Here is a 22,954-nt window from a genome sequence, read left to right as displayed (position 1 = left end):
CCAGCCTGTTATGTCTGTGAAGTTTGCTACTTATCTCTTAAGAATTGAGGAGGTTTCCAGTGTCTGAAAGCAAGTTTGGTAGGTTTTTGTTAAGCTGTAGCTATCATTGAAATGAAAGTTATCTTTGCTCTGACACCAATGTATCTGTTTACAATTTTTACAAAAATCCTTAATATGAAGATCTTTCAACTAAATACCAGATCAGGCTGTGGTCTGTAAATTCTTTTTGTGGTTCCAGGTATCACCTGGCTTGACAAGAAAAGGAACAAATTCGAGTAATCAGTATTTCTTCAGTGAAATAATTGGTATAAAATGGTAATGAAAAATGGTATTTTATATACATCTCAGTATTCACAAAAAATAACGGACATTGATACTTTCATTTCCTAAAACCATGTTTCTATACAGATATTTATGTTGATGATAAGTTTGGTGAACACCCATGAGACTAACGTGGGGCCAGCATTAGAGGAAACACGGGGCAAGCTAATGTGTTCTAGAGCTGTGCTTTATACACCTGTGTATGAGAATTGTGAATCTTGTCCAAGACTCTGTGATGCCCATCTGTTTTCAGTCATACTTCATGGCTTGCTTGGTCAAAATTGGTTTACTGCTACTGCCTTTAAAATAACTTCTGAAAACTGACTTGGGCAGACTGTCTCTCTCTGAAACAATCAGAAAAAAATTGAATGAGCTAAAGTCTCTCAGAACAGTTTTGTTGTACTACCTCTGTGTTTTCGATGAACCAAGGTATCTGTGGAAGGAATGCTTTAGTATTCAGGGATATTAGCCTAGAATTTGGCACGTCTCAGGTCCAGGCTATGCTATCCATTATGTGAAGGTGATGAAGTTTCACAGCTCTCCTGTTTTTTTTCTCTTCGATGAAATTCAAATAGCAATTTGCCTGCAACAGACTTTTTGGGAAACAGCACAATATGCAGGCAGTTCTTGGCTTAAAGAAGGCAGGGATCCTCGTCTACGGTGTAAGTCTTTCACACAAAGTATTAAAACATCTGGGTGCTGTAAACCCCCCTCATTCAAGGTGAATCAACAGAAACGGTCTGGTTTGATACAGCAGGTGATCTGCTCCAGCTTCACAGCCTTATCGGGGGCGTACTAGAATACATGGCCCCGGATTGCACCTGGATGGTTTTTAAGTGCTCCAGCGAGGGAGACTCCACAGCCTCTCTGGGCAACGTGTTCTAGGGCACGGTCACTTGCCCAGTTAAATTCTTCCTCATATTCAGGTGAAACTTCCTGTGCATCAGTTTCTGACCGTTGCTTCTTGTCACTTCATAGGAGATATGAAGGATCTCCTAAAATTCAGTGTAAATGTGGGTCGCTGCTTTTAAGTTCTCTCTCATTCATGCAGACTGCTTTTGGAACAAGCATCCCAGCGCTAATGCAGCACCCGCGTGGGGGAAAAGCACCGGCAGAAAGTTAGAGTAGGACGCGGATTCGCCGTGTGCGTGTGTCTGCCCGCACGCCCACCCGCCGGCGGCTCCTGCGGGCTGCAGCCGCTACGGCCCGTCGGCTCCCCGCTGCGAGAGCCCCGCGGAGCGCCGCGGCCGGGCGGGCGGGCCCCTTCTCACCCCGCCTGGCCTTGCCCGCCCTTCACTCCGCCCGGCCCGGCCCTCACACCGCCTCCCCGCGGCCGCGCTTCCAATGGGCGGCCGGGACAGGGGGGACGGTGCCGGGCCCCGGCTGCCGCGGGCTTATAGCGGCGGAGTTGGCGGCGGGGCTGCAGCAGAAGCCGTCGGAGAAGCAGGCAGCGTCGCAGCGATGGAGGGCGGGCGGCAGGTTGCGAACTTCGGCGCCGGGCCGGCGAAGCTGCCGCGCTCCGTGAGTAGGGGCCGGGCTGGGGCATGGCGGGGCGGAGTGTCCCCCCGGCTCCCCGTGGGATTCCAGCTGCAAAGCGAGGGCTGGGGAAACTCTAGTAAATAGTAATTACGGGAGTTTACCCGCACAACGCGGAAAACCCGTCTTCTCCCTTTCTCCAGCGAACTGCAATAATAAGCTTGGGTTTTTGGAAGCGAGCTGGAGTGAGGTTCTTGGAATACTTTCTAGGTGTGGCGGTTGTGTGGTGATTTTTTTTTTTTTTTTTCCCTGTTGGATGATATGGCACCAGCACCTATGTATTTAGTTTTGGGATGGGAAGTAGGACCTAAGCACACAAGGATGGCTCTGTGCAGTGTGAGATTTGTCAGTTGATAAATAACATGATAATTCCCTGAGACGCCTTTTTATCAGAAGTTATAGTGAATGTGTTGCACACTCAACTCTCTGGAAAGTTGCATCAGCAGCCATGGATTATCCATTTACATATGGAGAGAGGTGGTTTTCTGCCGAACTGTACGTAGCTGACTTTCAGTTTAAGGGTTATCTACTGTGGATTTTTGTTGTTGTTGTTCTTTTCTTAGTTCCATTTGTAGTATTGTTCGTTATTTTTATGTGTTACTTCCTTTAAAAAAATCTTGAGATAAACAGATTTGCTACAGAGCAACTTTCTTGGTTTTATTTGTTTGGGTTTCTTTCTCCTCCCATCTCTTTTCTCGAGAAAATGTCCTTTGTGGATAAGGTTGCAAAGAAATCTGTTTCTGTCGAGCTCTAGATTCCAGAAGGGGCTCTCACGGCCTCAGTACCCAGCTCTCTGACAAAAATGGCTGCAAACTGGATTTAAGGTTTGAGGAGTGCAGGTGGGCACAGCTGAGCTCGCTGTTATTAATCTGTTTACCCTCTTGAAAATGTAGTGCTTTTGTGTGGACTGCTGTATCACCTCAGTGGTTTGTTTCTCTTGATTGTGGGCTGATGCTGCCCATTGAGCACTCAAACTTGGTGAAACAAGAAGATGGAACAATTCATAGATTATAATGAGTGTCGTAGATGATTTTTGTGCAGATTTTTCAGATGAAGAATGTTAGTAACAGAATTGAGTTTTATCAAACAGTTTAGCAAGCACTACTCTAATAGTCTCTGTGTTCTCCCTTACTTTTTTTGCCTCCTTCCCTGGCATGGATAAGTTTGTTTGGAAAGTGTAGTGGTTAAAACTTCACAATCTTTTAGCTGACCTGTTGGTAGCCAGCTGTTACAGTTGACAGGCCACGCAGATACGTTGTCAGCAAGATAGATTTCTTATTCCTGAAATTGCCCAGAGTCTGAAGTTTCTTGTGAGATCCTAGGGTGCATGCATGCAGCATTAGTTTGGTGACTGTTCTGCTGGGGCTCCCTCTACTCCTGCTTTCTTTAGGAGCAGCCAAGAGTGTTCTGGCTCTCAGACAAGAATTTGCCAAAATCAGAAGCTGCAGATCCAGTGGTTAGAATCTCATGCCACTTTGTTGATACTCAAGAGCTTGGGAAGAAAGCAGAAAAAAAAATGAGGGATGGCTGAAGCACTATTTGGCTAGGACTTTTAGTGAACTGTTTTTTTCAGTTGTTTCAAAAATTTGCCTAATTTCTTTCTTAACTCTCAATAAATTAAAGGCTCATCTTCAAAAGGTGTGGGACTTAATTTTATGAAACCAGTCATTGTCATGTTGACTCAGTTTAAGGTATCCGATTCCCCAAATTGATCCTTCATATGTTTTCTTCAATACTTTGGTCGCCCTATTTGCACAAGTCAAGTGAAAGGGCACGGGACGGAGTGGTGGGAGTGGGTATTTAGAATGCTTGCTTAGAAAGAGTACATATGCAAACATTAGATGTTCTGTAAAAGTTGAGAGTTCCATTCAACTCCTAGAAATCATTCAGAAATCTGGAAATGTAGCATTTGAAATAATAACTTAAAATATGGTCTCCAAAACAAGCATATGATTTAAGTTTGCTATCTTATGAAAAGCCTAAAGCTTCTAGGTACAACAAAATTGTATTGGCTACTATACTTCTGTTAATCTCACTTGACAAGTATCAGGTTATTACACTATGGGGCAGCTGGCATACGTATGATGCATCAGAGACTCCAGATAGTGGAAAATCCCCTTAATTTATTCCTGGACTTTTTTTTTTTCTTTTGATAGGTATTATTAGAAGCGCAGAAAGAATTGGTGGACTACAAAGGACTTGGTATAAGTGTTCTTGGTAAGACTTAAGAAAACATCTATATTTTTCATGATTTTAGTGTTTAACTGAATTGTTTAATAAGACTTTCTGATCTTGGTGGTTTGGCTCTATTTCTAATACCTGTGTGTCTGTATAGATGTGTATAGGTACTATGTAGATGCACAGCATACTTCCCATTAGGAAGGTACTGCTCTCCTGCAATAAGGAGGAAGTGTCTCCTGTGCCATGTGAGTAGCTGGCTTTTCAGCCCTCGTTGCACAAAAGATTTATACATGGAGACAGTGAACATTTTATTAGTCTATAAATCTGATCAGTTGCTAAAAGTAGAATGTGCAGCTGTCTCTGAACAATTCAGAGTAATATTTAATATTTAGAAGTATTTAAGTACTTAAAAAGGAGTAGGAACTAGGAAGGCCAACCTTCAGGGATTTTGGATCTGTAGTGTAAAAGATTTAAAGCTTAATACAATTTTAAAATCAAATTAATGTATTGCCATCTTGTTTCATGTTATGTCTTCTCTCTATTCCACCAAAGAAATGAGCCATCGGTCCTCAGATTTCACAAAAATTTTAAATACGACTGAAAATCTCATGCGTGAATTGCTGTAAGTGAATTACTTCTTGCTTATTTTTATGTTCTGTGCTTATTACTGTTGCATCAGTAATGTCTAATGTGAAGATCTTTCTTCAAAGCACCTCTTTGGTGTGGTTTATTATGTGTGGGTACTATGTATCATAGAGTAATAACCTTGGGGAGAACACTGATCTTCTGTTTGATGCTTCTATTTTTGAATGTGACAAAGTGTTCTTATTAGGTTCAGATTTTTTTATCTGTCTAGCTGAGTTAGTTTTGAAATTTTGATTTTTATCACCTTCATGGAATTCCTTCATAGAAGGATGTGAACTAAAAGAAATAAGTGTAAACAATAAAAGTCAGTTCTCTAGTGTTGTAAATGTGGTCTGCACGTTGTTCATAAGTCCTATTTCATTGACAAAACCTCTGGGAATCAGTGTTAGAATCACTGGTCAACAGCCCTTTTCCAATTTGTAGAATGACACATTTTAAAAAAATTAAAATAAATATACGATGGATTACAATTGCTGTTCTCGTAGTAGTTAATAATGTTGGTCATTTAACACAAACACTTGACCCTCAGTGACAGCCAGAGTCATTGACAAAGGTATTTTAATGAATTGAATATGTAGTTTTTTGTGATTGTATGAGAAACTCTTTATTCAATTGCTCTGCATGTACTCTTTAGTGTACTGTTGCACTTTCAAGTTGAAGGGTCTCAAAGCTGAGTGCTACTGTAAACACTTTGGTGTTCTTAGCCTGACAGAAAAGTCATGAAGCTAGCAATAGATAAATTAAAGTCAGCATTAATTGTGAGGGAATATGTCTTGAGTTTGTATGTATGGCTACTCAGGAATGAGTTTGTTTAATGCAGTGCTGGGGAGGGAAAGTTTTTTCCAGCAAATTTTTAAGACTAAAATTCATAGCATTTACTCTTCTGTATTTAAATTGTTTCTCAAGACCAGAGATAAGTTAGTGGGACTGGACCTAAGCTCTAGGCAAAGAGCCTTCTAAAATGGCAATGTTTTTCCTCAGTCATAGTTAAATGCATTATATCAAGTTGTATGCATCCAGTGTCACCTGGGAATAACATAAATGGTTATTTCTTTTATGCAGAAATATACCAGACAACTATAAAGTTCTTTTCCTTCAAGGAGGTGGATCTGCTCAGTTCAGTGCAGTCCCACTTAACCTTATTGGTTTAAAGGAGGGAAGACAGGCAGATTATGTGGTTACTGGAGGCTGGTCGGCAAAAGCAGCTAAAGAAGCAGAGAAGTATGCCAAAGTAAATATTGTTCATCCCAAACTAGGAGCCTATACAAGTAAGTTGATGACTGCATCTGTCAGTGTAAATGTTTTGGTTTTGACTTGCTCTCAAAATGGATCCAGTGTTGCTGATGTTCATCCAGTTGAACGTTAACTAGAATTGACTGCCCAGCACTCAAAAGAATGTCTGGCACATCTCTCCTTGTTCACCACTGTGAGATTTGTTAAGTGGCCTAACGGTTTCCACCAGGAAAAAAATGGTGGGATGTGGCTGAGCAGATGCCAGAAAATAAGTGGCAAGAAACAAGTGTCTAAGTAAGGAAACACTCTGGGCTGTCTCAGGTTTTTTTATATTTAACTGAGATCTTAAGCTAGTCACAGGGATATTGTGAGGTATTTCAATTTCATGTATACTTGGTAATGAGATTGCTCTAAAATTCAGAAGCAGGTCTGAGATTTTAACCTTATTGACCCAGGATGTAGGAGACCTGAGTTGTGTTACCTGCTTTTAAAGATTCTGAAATTTTTATCTTTCTCACCAGTGTGTCACTGAATATACATAAATAACTCTTGGAGCAGGAATACATGAGATCTAGTTTCTATTCCTGCTAGTTTTGCTCACTTTTCTTCTCTCTGGTCGGAATTACAAGGCTTGAACTAAAAAGAGTGGCAACAAGAAAGACAAAGAGTAACTCCATGTAAGTTAGTGTGTTAACTGAGGATTAGGGCACTAACTTGGAAAATAAGTTTATACTTAACTGTGAGGCACAGGAAGGAATTGAACCTACAACTTTGCAGTCTGGGGGAGCATAATTCACCATTTCATAGCTGTAGATAAGAGAAGAGGCAGTAAATAATAATGGAGGCAATAGCACCATCTCCCACCTCTCCCTCCACCTCCCATCAGGTCCTGGGGAAGAAAAGGAAGGGAGAGCAACTATTTGTTCTATGCCAAACCTGTTCTGTGCTGTCAGGACATGCCTGTATATTGCCTGTTGACAGACGAAATCTTAGTTTTGTAAATCAGTTGCAAAGCTTAAAATGGGAGAAAGGTAGGTAATCTTGTGTTTGTTCAGCTTGGGCAAGACTTAAATGCATCTGGGATTGCACAGAAACAGAGCTTTAGAGAACTTTGCTGGTGATAATTTGGATGTTTCAGTGGTTCCAAAGGCAGCGGGAAGATTCTTGGGCTCAGTATCCGAATTCCTCCGAAATGCTGTTTTGAACCCCTGGGGCAGTAGTTTGTAGTCTGGAATTGCAAACTGGATGAAAATAATTTGAAAATAATGAAGAATAAGGGGTGAAAATCAAAAGGTTTTGCAAACTTAGTGATGGCTCACCAGAAAATTTTGGGAATGCACTGGTGTATTGGCTTTGATAATTGACATTATCTTCCTGGTAACAACATGATTAATAATCTATATGGCAAAATTGTTCTTGGTTTGCACTAAAGTTTCATGTTCAGGTAAAACTGCCTGCCAAGAAAATTACTTGTCTCCAGTGATCTCTGGGTTTCTTTTTTGTCTCTCAGGCATTCCTGACCCAAGCACTTGGAATCTTAATCCAGATGCATCTTATGTGTATTATTGTGCTAATGAAACTGTTCATGGTGTGGAGTTTGACTTTGTACCTGATGTCAAAGGAGCAGTCTTGGTTTGTGATATGTCGTCAAACTTCCTGTCCAAACCTGTGGATGTTTCCAAGGTAAACAATTGGATACAATGACCACACAAAGCATTTTCAAAATTTTAAGCATATTGTGAAGCACTTTGAAATGTCTGGATGGCTAGAGATGCTGAGCAGTGAAATTAAGGAAGTCCTGTTTTGTTAATTGAATGTCTGATGATGGATAAGAGTGTTGAGATTTCAGGTCTGAGGTTTCAATGTCTATTTCTTTTCCTTTTTCTTGTGAAATCATACTTAACTATGTTGAAATTGTTCATGGTAGTATCTGCCCAAGATTATTTAGTTACTGATATACACTGATGAAGAAAACACCTGCTAGAAGAAAATAACAGCTAAAATAAATACCTTCTAAATCGTATTTGTTCTGTAGATAGTAGATACAGCTACAGCAAGATACTGTGAATCAGTTTTTTAATCCTGCCTCTTACATGAAAAATTTGTAACCTCTTTTTTAGGCTCCTAAAGCTTCCTCTGCCTCACGATTATGCTGTCTGTTTCATAGATAGTACAGAGGCAAACATAGGCAGTTACTATGTTTGTATACACTGAGTAGAGATGTTACTGACTAGTGAAGCAGCATGTTTGACCGTTCTTTCCTGTGTGTAGCAAAAAGGAGTAGTTGTTGATGCATTCAACTTGGCCTTTCCTAATGTGCCTCTTTGAACAGGTGGATTTTATGATGATTGTTCTGAAATAAGAGGTGGGATGAAAATACTGTGAACTGTGTAGGAATTTGTTTTTAGTAAATTTGCTTGGAGTAGTTTGAAGTTGCAACAGCTGCACTGAGAATTATTTGCAACTATTAAATAAACATTTAGCAAACGACAATGAAATTTTTTGTGATTATCTTCCTCTGCTGAGTAGCTGTAAGTGCACTTTGAAATCAGAACTTCTGCTTACTCTTCTTTTAACCTACAACCTGATAATTTTCAACATATTCTCTATTCTGTTCAGCTGACTAGTATGCCTGGGGTATTACTTAGTAATAGAATCTACAAGTGAATACATGTACCAAGTTATTTTCTTCTTCCTTTGAAAGTTTGGTGTGATTTTCGCTGGCGCTCAGAAGAATGTTGGCTGTGCTGGTGTTACTGTTGTAATAGTTCGCAATGACTTACTGGGATTTGCACTGAAGGAATGCCCTGTTGTGCTGGATTACAAAACACAGGCAGCGAACAGCTCATTGTATAACACTCCACCATGCTACAGGTAACTCACCCTGCTGTGTGATGTCTCTTACTCTGAAAGCTGCCGCACTGCCATCTGCTGCTCTCATCTAGAAAAGCTTCCAAAGTTGCGTATTTATCCTCAAGCCACTGACACGTTGGAGTGTTTATTGTGATGCCTGGGAAAACATGGGAAGTGTCCAGCCCTGTAATCAGCAGGCTTTGCATTGCCTAGTGTGACTCAGCCATGGAGCATGTAGTCTTTTTCAAAATAAATATTATATATCATAGCTCCATTGTAGAAGTTTCAGGATGCAGTTCTGGTTTACATGAGCACAGCTCTAATCAATTCAGTGATGATGCTTCACTCATTGCAAGGAGGTAATTTGGCACTTAGCCTTGCTTCTTGATCACTAAATACAGTTTGATTTAATTTCTTCCTGACTTTGTTCTAAGCATTTGAACCTCCAGATCCCCACTGACATTCTTTATTGGAAAATGGCAAATATTATTATGATTAAAGTTTTAAATATTATAAGATATTATATGTATTCCTTTAATCTTTAAAAATATTTCTAGTTTTTTCACTACTGTTGGTTTTGAAATGAAACCGTGGAATAATTTTTTAAAAGGCATTTTAGTAGTTGCTTTGCTTTACTCTACAAGAGAGTTTTCCCTAATTCTTTGCCATCTCAGTATTTAGTTTGGTATCAAAGATAAAATTGATCTAGCTTTGTAATCATTGCTAGCAGTCAAAATCATAAAATTTCCATGTATCTGATGATTCCATTATGCAAGAAGCATATCAGACTACAGCTTACTTTTTAAAAATTGCTTTCTTGTAGCTTCTGATAACTAGTGAAGTAGTGCTTTGCTACTAGAATTTTTAGATGTTGAGTAGTTTCTACCCATTCTTAACTTAAAGAATTTTTATACCAGTGTCTTCTGAAATGATTATTTAAAAAAAATCTTCAATATAGGTATCTTTATTTTCCCAGAAGCTTTTAAAATTACCTTGAAAATAAAGATTTCCTTTTCATTCAGGTAATTTGATAATGTGATTTTTTACTGATGTTTAATCTCAGCTCTTGTAGTTTGTATGTTCCAGAATTGCAAAGTTAAGTTGCTTAATGATCTTCCACACATATGGAATCTACAGGCGTAAAGTTCAGTGATTCCTGTATATAAACCCTATGACTTAATTCCATCATTACAATTAGTATCATTTCAAATTTTACTGAATTTAAGTATATCTGAATCTGCTGATTGTCACTGCAGAGTGTACTATTGCAATGGCATAGGAGCAGCTATCTTTATCAACAGAACAGAAAATCTTGTGAACATTTGTTTATGCCAGATTTTACAGTGCAGAACTAGTTCCCCCAAGTTGTGTTCATAGTGTACCATATGTAGTGCTTTAATTATGTATTCTTACTGGCAGCCTGTCTGACCTATTGGCTGGGCACACCCAGTAAGAATTAGCTAGACAATGTTTCCAGATTTTGGTTTTCACAATGTAGCTTTGTAACATAGGCAGTATGCATGTCTTTCTTTTCCAGTGCTTGATGAAACCTCTATTTTATGATCGATTATTTGCCTCACTGCCAAGTCACATATACTGTTTTTGGACACTGTATACTTGAATATGCTCGGTTTTAAATCCAGCCATTCATGTTTTCCAAATAGAAAGCTATTTCCATTTGAAAAACTGAAGTTCTACTCAGTCTCAGTACTTGGACAAAGTGTTGTTCCTCTGATTTGAAAAGCAAAACAAATCAAATTCTGCAGCCTTATTTTAGCGGTTGCAAAAAACTTCTGAAAAGAAGGTGCTGCTTTAGCTGTTACTCAGTATCTGACAGTAGCCTTTAACAGAGTAGTGGGTGGTTAAGGGAACTGGAAATAAAGTTGAACTAATAGTCTTTCTCCTTTCTCATAACTGTCTTGCTGGATTTCACTTCATGCTACTGGCTCACATTGGAGTACACTCCAGAATCCAGAATGTAACAGGCTGAAATGTTGGCAGGAGGCACATCTGTTTGGCTTGGCCCTAACTGCCTGTTCCAGTTTAAGGAACTGGCAAAGCTTCTTAGTTCTCTTTTTCTCTGCTCTTTTCTTTGCACTTGTTAATGGTTTGCTGGCAGACAGGCAGGAAATATTAACTGAATTTGCAAAAAGCTATTTCAGAAAGATGTTAAATTAAATTAAGGTGATGCTAATGGCTTTAACCTCATGGCACTACATAGTTGACTCTTTGACCCTAACTATTTAGCAAAAATTAACAATGAATTTGCTATAAAAATCTCATTTGCAAGATGAAATGCATTTTCCACATAAAATTGTTCCAGAAACATTTTTTTGATTGGTGTAAAAGAAGGATAAAAGGTTTAAGCTGTCTGGGTTTTTGTGAATGACTCTAAGGCTACCTTTGAAGTTCACTTGTCCTAAAAGTTTTGCTCAAGGAAGTGAGGGCAATGGGTGAATATAGCCCTGTATATTTGCCAAGGGCATAATCTATATTTCACTTAAATCCTTTACAGTAGAGTAGTTGATAGTGTGCTATCATGGTGGCAAGATTATGCTGTCAGAGCTGTAAGGTACTTCCTATAAATGGCAGTCTGTAACTTTAGTTATTCTGCAGCCTGAAGTGTTCAAGGATTTGGTACTAATACCTCTTTAAAAATAAAAAGCAGCAAAATTTAAAACAGCCTTCTGCTAGATATGTGTTAGGGAAACTTGTAGGGTAATGTTGTCTGAGCACTCCCTTGGAATCAATAATGAAGGGATTCACATGAATGAACTTGTTGGATATAGGCCATAAAAACTTGTGAGCAGGTTTCTGTGTAAATTGTTGTAGTGGTGGGAAATGTCTGAACTTGAACAAGCTGAGTTTTGTAGCAAAAGCACAAAGGCAAAAGGCCTCAAGGATTTTTTCATGTTGCACTTAGTAACTAGCATTGAAAATCTTGGTCTCAAGCCATGTGATCCCAGTAGGCTTCCAGATCTCCACTAAGAACTTGACTGGTGACGAATAATTAAGTGTGATACATCATAATTTGTTTTTGCCAAACTTCACTGTTCATGTGGGCAAAAGGTAGTTTGTAGATGGAAATGGGATTAGAGTTCTTATTTTTAACAGTTGTGAAAATATGGTTAAATTTCTGGGAGATTAATGCACATGTAGTTGAGATTTACTCCTGTATTTTCACTAGAGCAGCTGCACAGAGCAAATGCTATTAACTTTTTTGCTAAATCTGGCTCCTTCTAGGCAGTTATGTAGTCCTTGTAGGCAGACCTGACTGGCAGTTGTGTGGGCAGTGAATTGGCAGTGCATGCAGCATGTCTGGGGATGGCTTTGGGAGTCCTGCAGGGCTGCAGGAGGCCTGCAGGACATGTCCTTCTGTGGTACAAAGGATTAAGCTGGGTCCAACAGATATGTGTGGCATTTGACTTTCAGGATATTTCATCTATGTATGGAAAATGCTGTCTGTTTAGAGTTGTCATAACTTGTGAAGTAGTCTAGATTTTTATTTGTTAATCTTAAGTGCCCTTAAATCAAACATGGCATTTTGTTGCTGAAACATTTTGTAAACTATTAGACAAGACTTAAGTTTTTTCCTGTTTCAAAAATTTCACTGAAAAATGTTGTTTCTTTTTGCAGTATTTATATCATGGGATTGGTACTGGAATGGATAAAGAATAATGGTGGAGCTGCAGCTATGAATAAACTTAGTTTAATCAAGTCACAGATGATTTATGATATTATAGACAAATCTAATGGATTTTATGCGTAAGTTGCTAAGCTTTTCCCCTTTTCTTCAATATTTGCTACATAGCCAAACATTCATAACTTCCAAGAGTTTAATTGTATTTTTGAAGTCACCTTTTTTGAGGACTCCTACAGATACTATTTACTTGGTAGCTGTCCAAGGATAAGTCTCATTCTAGTAGGAAGTTATTTCAACTTATCTTGTATAGATCAGTAGTGAACCCTACAAAAACATATTCTAAACTTAATAGAACAGGAATGTGGGAGAAGAGTATACAAAAAACAGATAAGCGCATTCTGGTTTGTATGCTTACTAAATCTCTTTGGGAAATATAAACCAAAACAGAGAAAATTGTGTGTAAGAAATTATAGGGACCCCTTTGCACTGTTTTCTTTATCACCTTCCAGGAGTCAGACTCTTCTTTTTCTCTGTCAAGCAGAGCATTTTTTTAGCTAATTATGCTAAGTTCTGAAATACTTCCTCAAATAAAATAGAAAGATCAGGCCTCAAAATGGAATACATTTTCTTTATGTACTTTACATACAGTTTATTTTTGTCAGTTATTTTGCTGGTTTTCTGAAGCAGATTTAACCTTCTTGACTTTTACAAGAGAGTTGCAAGGTATTTTTAAGCTCACAGGACCTATGCATAGTTAAAAGCTGATACTGTAATAATTTTAATATTTGTGAAACTCAGACTATTAATTGACAATGAAACTGCAAAATATTTTCCTTCACCTTCATTGTAAAAGCAACAGTGTGGAGACCTAATTTACTTTCAAGTCAAAGTTAGAATAGAGCAAATTAAATTTGGATTTTAAATTAAAGCTGTCTACAATCATAATTGGCAGAGATAAAGTTTCATCATGATATTTAATACATTCTTCTTATCCATTTAGTTAATGAGAACAGCTTGGCCTTTAGCATCACCATGATCAGGATTGTGATCCTACTCCAGGGAAATCCTGGGGGTTTTTCATAAACGTCAGAAAGCAAATGAAGCCTTGAAAAAAACATTTTGTGACAAACAGTCACAAGTCTGTATCTGGAAAGTTGGTCTGTAAGGCAGGGAGTGGGAAATGCAGTGCAAATTGGATGGTAAATAGTCAGTTGGGAAAGCAGACCAAGCTTCACTAACTGAGCTGTATGCAGCTTCCTAAGCAATGCAGTTAAGACTGTGAATTTTTTAATTGTATCTATAACTAAAAGGAAGACTTAATTTGAAGCTGCCTTCCCAGCTGTAACATGGCACTTAATCTGTGGCATGCTTCCCTGAGAAAGGCATGTGACAAGCCATTTAGCAAATGGAGGCTTTCTTCCGTGAAGTGCTCTGTGCCATTTGTAGTTTGTTTTTCAACATCTGTGCACTGAGTTACAACAGATGGCCTAGTAGCAACTGGATATTCTAAAAACTAAAGCATGTCTGCAGTAATTCAGGTATATGATTGCTCAGAAGCACAGGCCTTTCTGAACATTTTATTCCTGGTTGAACTTGTAGAAGATTTTCACAGGCAGTTGTTATGATGGATCTTTTTTTTTTTCATCATGGAGACATCTGGACCAAGGAACAAGCGAGGAACTAAAAAGAATGATACTCACTCTTTTCCAAATAGCATAATAATAAATATGAAATTCACATACAGTTTATGAAAATTCATTTATATTGAATGCCTGCAAGAATCTACATCACAGCCTTAGAAAAAAAAATCTGAAGGTTTTATATGTCCTTCATAAGTAGAGACACTAAAAAGAGATATTTAAATCTTTTCTTCCTCCCTCACCATTTCTGACCTTCACAAAATAGTTGAAGAGAAATTACATATATCTTGAGTTTTCCACTTCAGATTAAATGGGATTTTAAGATATTAAGGAGCTGTGATGCATCTCATGTAATGCTGTGACCATGTATGCTATGTAAGTTTTGTTCTACAGATACCTCTTCTCTACTTCATGATTCCAAGTAACGCTATTTTAGAAGATTGGCTGAAATCACTAACAGAAGTTTCTAATGTCTATGCAAATTTACTTACACTGTGTTCTTATGCTTCCTTTAGTTCTGTTTAGCTAAGTGTAATTTTGGTAGCACTTTTGACCAGTTGAGAAGTGTCAATCTTCCAAGAGAAAGAGAAGAAACTGCTTTAGACTTAGTCAAATTTCCCTGTAACTACCTCACCTATCCTAAGTAATTGTTTTCTTTATTTATTTGTCTTTTCTTTTTTCTTTAAATTGGTCTGTATACAAGCCTTGTGTCTGTTTCTCTGGCACAATTTTGAGTGTGTCAGGAAGGATTAATAAGCCTTCCACTTTACCACTTCCATTATTATACATGATTATTTTCTGTGAAAGAAAGCAACCTTCCTTTTTTAATGACAATTTCGATTCCAAAGAATTGACTTTGGTTCTAAACAGGCATGATTATTCACTTTCTCAGACTGCATATAGCTGAAATACAAATTTAGCACAAAGTGGGTTAAGCATTACATTCTGCAACCTTTCTAGATGTCCAGTGGAGAGAAAGAACCGAAGCAGAATGAATGTACCTTTCCGCATTGGCAGTGTCAAGGGTGATGAAGCCCTGGAAAAGAAATTCCTTGAGAAGGCTGTGGAACTTAACATGATATCTCTAAAAGGACATCGGTGAGTATTAGTCAAGTGATTCTCTGTCCTGTGCAGAATAAACTATTACTACAGTGTTACAGCATCAGGCATTGTGCATTAACTTACTAGCCTTTCTCACACATAAGCTGTTCCTCATACTGGTTGGGCAACACTTGAGAAAAGCAGTCTAGAGATTAGAATCAAATATTGTTGGTTGCTCAGCTACTGCTTCGGCGAAGTGGTGGGCTTCAGAGAGCTTTATCTGTAATTCTCCTTTCTTCTGCAAATTTGCCTCTGGCAGATGCCAAAGAAGATATATTTTGAGGTCAGATTGTATCAGTGTATAAAGCCTTTCTAATGACTTGTCTACCTGGTTGCAAGAGTTCTTTCCCATGTTCAGTACTGTTTGTGGGATTACTTCTTTTATGTCATTGGGCTACAGCTTTGGAGCTGCAAATAACTAATAAATACTAAACTTCTCTGGATTGCAAGCCTGTCTTGAAGAATTAAATATTGCTTCTCATGCACATAAATTGAAATTTATAATTTTAGAGTAGGAATAGATTTAAATGTCATTGACTGCTACTAATGTCTTTTTTAGAATATACAAAACTTTTCTATTTTTTTTTCTCCTCTCCATTTTCAATTCAGATCTGTGGGAGGAATCCGTGCCTCTTTATATAATGCAGTGACTGTAGAAGATGTTCAGAAGCTTGCAACGTTCATGAGAAGCTTCATGCAGATGAATCAGTCATAAATGGGTTAGAGACACACTGCACATCTAAGAAATAAAAGCTAAAGGGTGTTAACATTACTGTGGTACTGCATGGCTGTAGTACACGAGTTTTATTTTATTTTAGTTCCAGTAGCAATTTTAATTAACTGAATGGGACACAGGCCTAGTCTTGCCTTGATGTGGCAACTTTGGCTTTGCTGAATGTGAGGATCCCCAGACTGATTGTGATTGATTCCAAAATTTGAAAATGTGTAGTTAAAACATGAATAAGATTGTAAGATGCTATGGATCTGAGTCTGTTTCTCACTTCTAGTTACAAGTGACTTCAGCAATGCCTTCTTTTTAGTAAAATTCAGGGAGCAAAATTTGTCACAAGCTCTCTGTATTGCTTTATAAACACTCTGTGACTGCATAATGAAGGTAAACTAACATGGTTTCTAGGGACATCTAGTTGGGTTTTGGGGTATATTCCAACAATGTACCACCAGTAGTATTTAGGAGTTAACACTAGTGTTCCTAACTTGAGGATCTGGCCTTCAAACTACTGCTCCAATGCTAGAAGTACTATCATAACTATTGCAAGTAATTATGGTTAAAGTCTGCTGGACTGGGCTTTTCTTCCTATTAACAATTAATAGTTAAAGGCTAAGATTCATGAGTCTAATTAAATAAATTTCTAAGATGCTTTTCACTTCTCTATGCATTTTGTGTATTAAACTCCTAGGTTATTAATATTACATTCTTATTTTGGAGCATGCATATTTGCTGCTGCAAAAAATTTGCTTTCCATTTGTTAACCTTGTGCCAGACTGGATTTCTATAGTCCACTCAATGGGCCTGTGGCTTTCTGTGCACTGACTTTGAGGCCAAAGTGCAGCAGACTTCCTTGCTTAGAGAATGTTTTCCCTTTCTACTTGCTCTGGTGTTTGTTCTGCCTTTTTATTCTTTGAGTTCTGTGTCCTTTTGTATGTGGAACTTTGTCCAGCTGGAGTAAAAAACAGTCTTCTCTGCCTTTTCCTGACACTACAGTGTACTTTTGATCCCACTTTCTCACTTGGCCCTTCTAGCTTGCTGCAGACATTGATACACTAGGCTAGAGAGGTCACTGTGGTTATGCAAAGATCTTCAGAAGATCTCCTGTTATAGAACCCTTGAGTTACTTTTTTTTCTTACCTTGTGACTCTTACCTTACCTTGTGACATTGACTACCGCCAATGCCAATATATTGGCCCTAATCTCCTATTTTAACTTGTGTAACAGCTATCTGCTACTGTCAGAGTGTTTAGCATTACTGCAGCTGGTTTCAACTAAACTCTTTGGCACACAATGGGGATTTCTTTTTTTTTTTCTTTAATTTTTGTGTAACACCAGTACAGTGCTAACAGTTTATTAATTATAATGATATAGAATCCCTTTGTTGATGGAACCTCAGAGCAAGTCAGTGGAATGTTGTAGGGTTGATTTACATTTCTATCTGAAAAATCATCATTACTGTTGGGAGACTTTTGTCAACTTAGTGTAACTCCAGGTATGTAAATTATGTGAAAAAAATAAAATTTAATCATTTCATGATGTGAAGTACCGTTGTGTTTGAAACTTTTTGATTTTGTTGCTTTCAGGATGAAAATCAAGACTTACGTGTGTTAGAATTTTAGATTCTGGTATACTCCTTTTCCATAAAAAGCAAACTTTCCTCATGTATGTTTTATTTCTTTCCAAGAAGAGTCTTTCCCATAGGAGCCATGGAAACAAAAGTATTATTATGAATGCTTAAAGAAGCCTTTTTGCCCTCCCATTTATCCAGTCCTAATTTGGATTCCATTTTAAGCTTTTTAACTTTATAAATTTCTTTTTACGCAGCTTTATTCAACTGTAGCTTTAGCTTATCTCCTTCCAAAAAATAAAGCCAAAAAATAGCTTTCTATTTTATAGTAGGCTTGCATTCCTCTTAGCTAGCATGCTTTTTTGTGTGTTTACAAAACAGCTTGCGCTGATTTGTGCAGCTGATTCATGAGTCCAACACGGAATCTCTTGCTGCTACTGAATTATGCCTAACATCTTGTCAATTTTTTTTAAGCCAGTAAGGAAAAAATCAGGTGGAATTAAAATACAGAGTGAAGACTGCATTAAGCAGATAATGGTTGACTGAATATCAGGTGAGTGGCATACAGGAATTCTGGGAATACGGAAGCATGTCCTGAATAAATTATTTACTGGAGGTTTGTTTCAGACTAATCCATGCAGCAATTCTAACCTTCCAAGCTGTTCATTTGTATTTGGGGTTTTGAGCCTTTGGGGACAGTGAAATCCTGATTTCCCCACATCAGATTGATAGCAGGAATTCCAGCAACCTGTTGCTGAGACTCCTTGCAATACTTGCAAGCTGGGTCAGTGTTTGGAAGTAGGGCTCTTGTGTGATATGAATACTCTGGAGACATTAAAAGGTGTTAAAAATAAAGCAAATAGTGGTCTCACCTGTGTTGGTCCATATGGAGAGGGAATCATAAGAAAAGCTTTTTTCAATGAACATTCCTTTCAATCCCTTTACTAGTGAATCATCTCCTAGATCTTGTGTTTGATTTCACAGAAGCATGTTCTAGCATTGTCCTTTGTAGAATAAAAGGTTATAGTCTCTGGCCTGAAAGGAGAAAGCTGCATGCTCCATCTGTTTCTGCTGTGTGAGACATTCTTTAGCCCAGGTGCCAACTGTCCTTCAGGAAGGTACCATGTCCCAGAGATTCCTGTCAGTTCTCTACAATTAGAACTTCCTATGGTAGTTACTAACTGCAAGCCAAGCAAGACTAAAATAAGAATTCGAAGTCTGGATTGCCGTATCCTTATTTAACTAGTAATTCTGGTGGAGAGAAATGATTCATACAGGCAGCAGTGTAGGAAGTCCTGCTCTTGTGTCAGCTGATGCTCTATATTTTAAAATGTTTTCCTGTTTCTATTTAAATGAATTAATTTTTTTCTTTTCAACTTGTAAATGATTTAGTATTTTTCGATATACCGAGGAATGTTTGGATGTAAAAAGCTTAAGCCTATTCCTGACATTCAAGCAAGTGTTTGGAATGAAACAGGAATAAAAGACATCATATAGTAATGTATTAATAGTTGCAAAAATATGCTGAAAGTTTTACTAGGTCTGGCACTGTATTGGTGTATGTTTAATTTTCACCATATTTCATTCTCTGGATACAAAATAAAATTAGGATGAACCTTATTGTACTTTATAATGATGTATCTAATTAAAAAGTGAAATGTTGCAAGTTTTTACATTAAATCAGTCCATTTAATTGGAAAGAAGATTCCCCATTCGAGTCAGCAGTTGGACTCTTGATAATTTAAAACCAGAATTCATGACAATCTGTGATAAATACCACCCTTTTAGGCTAGAGAAACAAAGAAGTTGTAATTACTGATGGATTACTGAATGATTGGAGTAGAGTGATCAAAGAGGTGCAAGGATAGATTTGGTTTTTATAAGTAGCTGAAGAATAAATGTGTATTTGATGTAACAAACCAAAAGCTGTACAGTTTCTGAAATCAAAGAAAATTGGAATTCTTTCTCCTACCTTCACACTATGCATAAAAGGAAAAAATTGTATATTTTGGCAAATTGATTAATTACAATAGAGATGTAAAGAAATCTTGAGAAAGTGGAAAATTGCTGAACTATTATAAGAGAAATTGCCATTAAACTGCTTAGAATTTTTAATATAATGAGCCAGTCTGGGTATGATTCTGTGTTGTAGTTCCATGATGTAACCTGAAGAGATATGAGAGATGTATTGCTAAAATAAGGATGGTTGTAACAAACTCTCTACTGTAAAACTTAGTGAATATTCTTCCATAAGGTAAGCAGTAGTCTTTGGAATTGAAACAACTGTATGGAAGTTTCAAATTCTAGTGCTCAGTTTTGAAGCTTGACAAAACAGACTAAAGAATTATAAAAGCTGGAAAACTTCTGGGCTGGTAGTGCCCTGTCAGTATACAGTCACACTGGCTTGTGGTTTTTCTTTCTTTCCAGGACAGCCCCAGTCATACTAGTTTTGGGCACATTTTTATTGTGAAGACACATGTCTGGCCTTGTTGCTAGACATGTTAATGCTTGACTCAGTTGTGATTATGCTTTGCCTGATGTCACAGTACTGAGTTGTATTGTCAGGTCTGGCCTCTCAGTATTGAAATAGAGAGTTTTGTCTGTGGAGGTATTTCACTAAGCCACCTAAAAGGAACCTCTTCCTGTTTGGTAGGTCATGGAAGCTTGTCTTCAGTTTCCTAAATCTATCTGGTGATGTGAAGTAGTTTGGTGCAAGACAGGATGTTGCTCTGGTGCTGTGAGGTGTCCTCAGGTGTGGCAAGAGAAAGGGTGATAGACGCTGACACCAGAGCTCTGTGACTTCTGAAGGAAGCATTGGACCAAGTTAGTGGTGAGGTATGGGCAGCTGGTGATAGCTGGTGAATAGGAGGATATATTGCAAGATGTATGTTCATTTGTGTAAATCTAAAGGAGAGGAATAGAAACAAGAAAAACATTAGGAACATAGTAGAACATTAAGTTGTTATTTTGTCACCTACTGGTGTACCAGTTAGAACCACTTTGAAGAGGTGGCCCTCTGTCTTGCTTCCCTATCCTCTTTACCCCCAAGGAAAACTGCTTATTTTGTATGACTACTACTCTATGACTACTACTATCACCATAAGGGCTGTAATGTGGCTAGACTGGGAAGCAAGGCAGAACACACCTTATCAGGATTATATTATATCAGTTAAACATCAGGATTGAACTGCACTCTCACTTTCCCTGCACAACCACACAATGTATCCCCAATGCATAATTTACTTGATCCGTATTGCAGCAATAGCTGCGCATGAACAAAATTCTGTATTCAATTACTTCTTTACATCTCTGTTACAATCAGAGAAGCAGTCCCATTGTGTTCCAGATGCCCTCTAGCAGTAGTTTTAATTACAGCATTACTTTGAAATCAAATTGCATGTTTGACACCACTAGTCAGAATCTTTAACAGGCAGTAGGGTGTGCATTTCAACAAGTGAAAAATAATCCACTATATTGCCACCAAACCTTTAGCATTTTCATGCAGAATTCATACATTTTTATATGTAAAGTAAGGCAGAATATTATTTCTATTCCTACTGCATCTGACACAGAGAAGACAACCACATCTGGAAATCTGATGGTAGCTCTCTGCCAAGTTTTGATTGGGATGACATCTCAGTGCTGGTTGGTAGATGCTCTCAACAGCACCTGAATGGAAAAGCCCAAATAGTTTGCCATTGTGGCCAGGAGGGCCAATGGTGTCTTGTGGTGCACAAGAGAAGACCATTGCCACCGAGGTCAAGGGAGATCATCCTGCTCTTCTGCTCAGCCTAAGTGAGGCACATTTGGAGTGCTGTGTACTCTTTTGAACTTCTGAGCACAACAAAGACATGGACCTGCTGCAGCAAGTTCAGTGGATGCCCACAATGGTGATGAGGGCACTGGAGCATATCTCTTACAAGGCAAAACTGAGGGACCTGGGTCTGTTCAGCCCAGAGAAGAGATGACTGAGAGGGGACCTGATCAATGTCAATAACTACCTGAAGGGAGGGCATCAAGAGGATGGATCCAGGCTCTGCTTGGTGGTGCTGAGCAGTAAGACAAGAGGTAATGGGCACAAAAGGATGCACAGGACCTTCCATTTGAATATAAAGAAGATCTTGAGCCAAAATGCTGCTGAGCATTTTGTTGTAAATCCTTACTGAAAGAAAATGAACAGCAGTGGGAAACTGTTGTGTCCAGTATATTTGCTTCCAGTTCTCACTTTCCTAAAAGCTTTTAGAAAATTCACTTAAGATTCTCATTCCTGATTGTAGAAAATACAGAGCTTATTATATTAAGAATGGTCATGCAGAATGAAAAGCATTGAGGAATTTACTTAAAGGATCAGATGTCTGTGGATATGAAGCAGCACACACTTTGTGTGGCTTTCCCCATGTCTGTGAATGGAATATTTTGCAAAAAGGAATCTTTTAAAGTAATTTAGTTTGGAAATAAGACTGAGCCAGAAGTAGACAGAAACTATGGTGTCTGTAGAATAATAAAAGTGTATTTACAGAGGAAGATGCTAGAAAGACAGCATGGAGTCTTTCTAAACAATCTGGAGTGCTGATACCAATTACCCTCTGTGTTAATCCGTAGAGAATGCGAAAGTCTCCTTGTCTAATGTCTTTTACATACAAAGAAAAACCTTGTATATTAGTCTGATCTCAGTCAGATTAAATCAAAGAAACAGGCTAACCATTTAGAAAATGTGAAAGTCTGGGAAGTTCTTTGCCTCAGGAGATATTGATGGGAAAGGTCCACAAGAGCAGAAGAGGGTTGATAATTTATACCATCGTGCTTCTCCTTGCTCTCTGCTGAAGTGCTTGCAAATGCTTTGTGTACCTGTCTATGCAGAAGACATTGGATGAAGCCCTATTCAGTATAAAGCAAATGATCAGTGTTTAGGAGTGAGTGAATTTGGAAAAGTCAGTTCCAGACAATGTAATAAAATATTAAAGAATGCACATTTCAAGTCTTAATAAACTTACATGTTGTAGAGCAAATTGTAGTTCAGGTTGGAAGAAATCTGTTTTGTGGACAATTAATAGCTTAGCCAAGTTCAGCTTTGTGTAGAGCAGAGGTCCCAGACTATAAAAGAGAGTTCATAAGTTGCACAAGAGTGAAATGCCAGATGAGCAGGATTTTGAATCAAGGCATCACCAAAGATGGCCACAGCTCTGATGTGACTTGTGAGGTCTAAATCTCTTGCCTGAGTAAACCAGTCTGGCTCACAAATAGGGAAGATTCCAATCATCACTGGTTAATTAGGGGATAAGTTGCTGAGAGACTTGTACATCCCTGAGAAGTCATGAGCTCCTGGTACTGCAGCATAGAACTGAAAGAGAAATTTATTTCATTTAAGTATTTAAAGGGTAGTGAATTGGTTGTTATGTGTCTGACTGATTATATTTGGATTATCTTTAGCCTGTTTTACAAAAGATATTAATCTAGCAACCCATCTCAAAAATCTGTGATACAAGAGAGCTGAGGAGCTGAAA

At 38.2% G+C, this 22,954-nt stretch overlaps 1 protein-coding gene across 2 annotated transcripts; it reads left to right on the top strand.

The window, feature by feature from the left end:
• Window positions 1–1,628: 1,628 nt before the first annotated feature.
• PSAT1 (phosphoserine aminotransferase 1) lies at window positions 1,629–17,425 on the top strand. Of its 2 annotated transcripts, XM_066339082.1 has the most exons (9): window positions 1,630–1,842; window positions 4,014–4,074; window positions 4,591–4,660; window positions 5,746–5,951; window positions 7,427–7,599; window positions 8,621–8,790; window positions 12,406–12,534; window positions 15,013–15,150; window positions 15,763–17,425. In XM_066339082.1, exons 1-9 carry the CDS (start codon window positions 1,666–1,668, stop codon window positions 15,866–15,868), a joined length of 1,230 nt encoding a protein of 409 aa, XP_066195179.1. In that variant the 5' UTR covers window positions 1,630–1,665; the 3' UTR covers window positions 15,869–17,425. The 2 variants fall into 2 exon arrangements, with proteins under 2 accessions (XP_066195180.1, XP_066195179.1); XM_066339083.1 differs by lacking the exon at window positions 12,406–12,534 and having other exon boundaries at window positions 1,629–1,842.
• Window positions 17,426–22,954: the final 5,529 nt, after the last annotated feature.

The sequence above is a fragment of the Sylvia atricapilla genome, chromosome Z (genome assembly GCF_009819655.1).
Source record: "Sylvia atricapilla isolate bSylAtr1 chromosome Z, bSylAtr1.pri, whole genome shotgun sequence".
NCBI lineage: Eukaryota > Metazoa > Chordata > Aves > Passeriformes > Sylviidae > Sylvia > Sylvia atricapilla.
The sequence above is the reverse complement of the archived record's forward strand: the minus strand, read 5'-3'. Positions and strand labels throughout refer to the sequence as shown.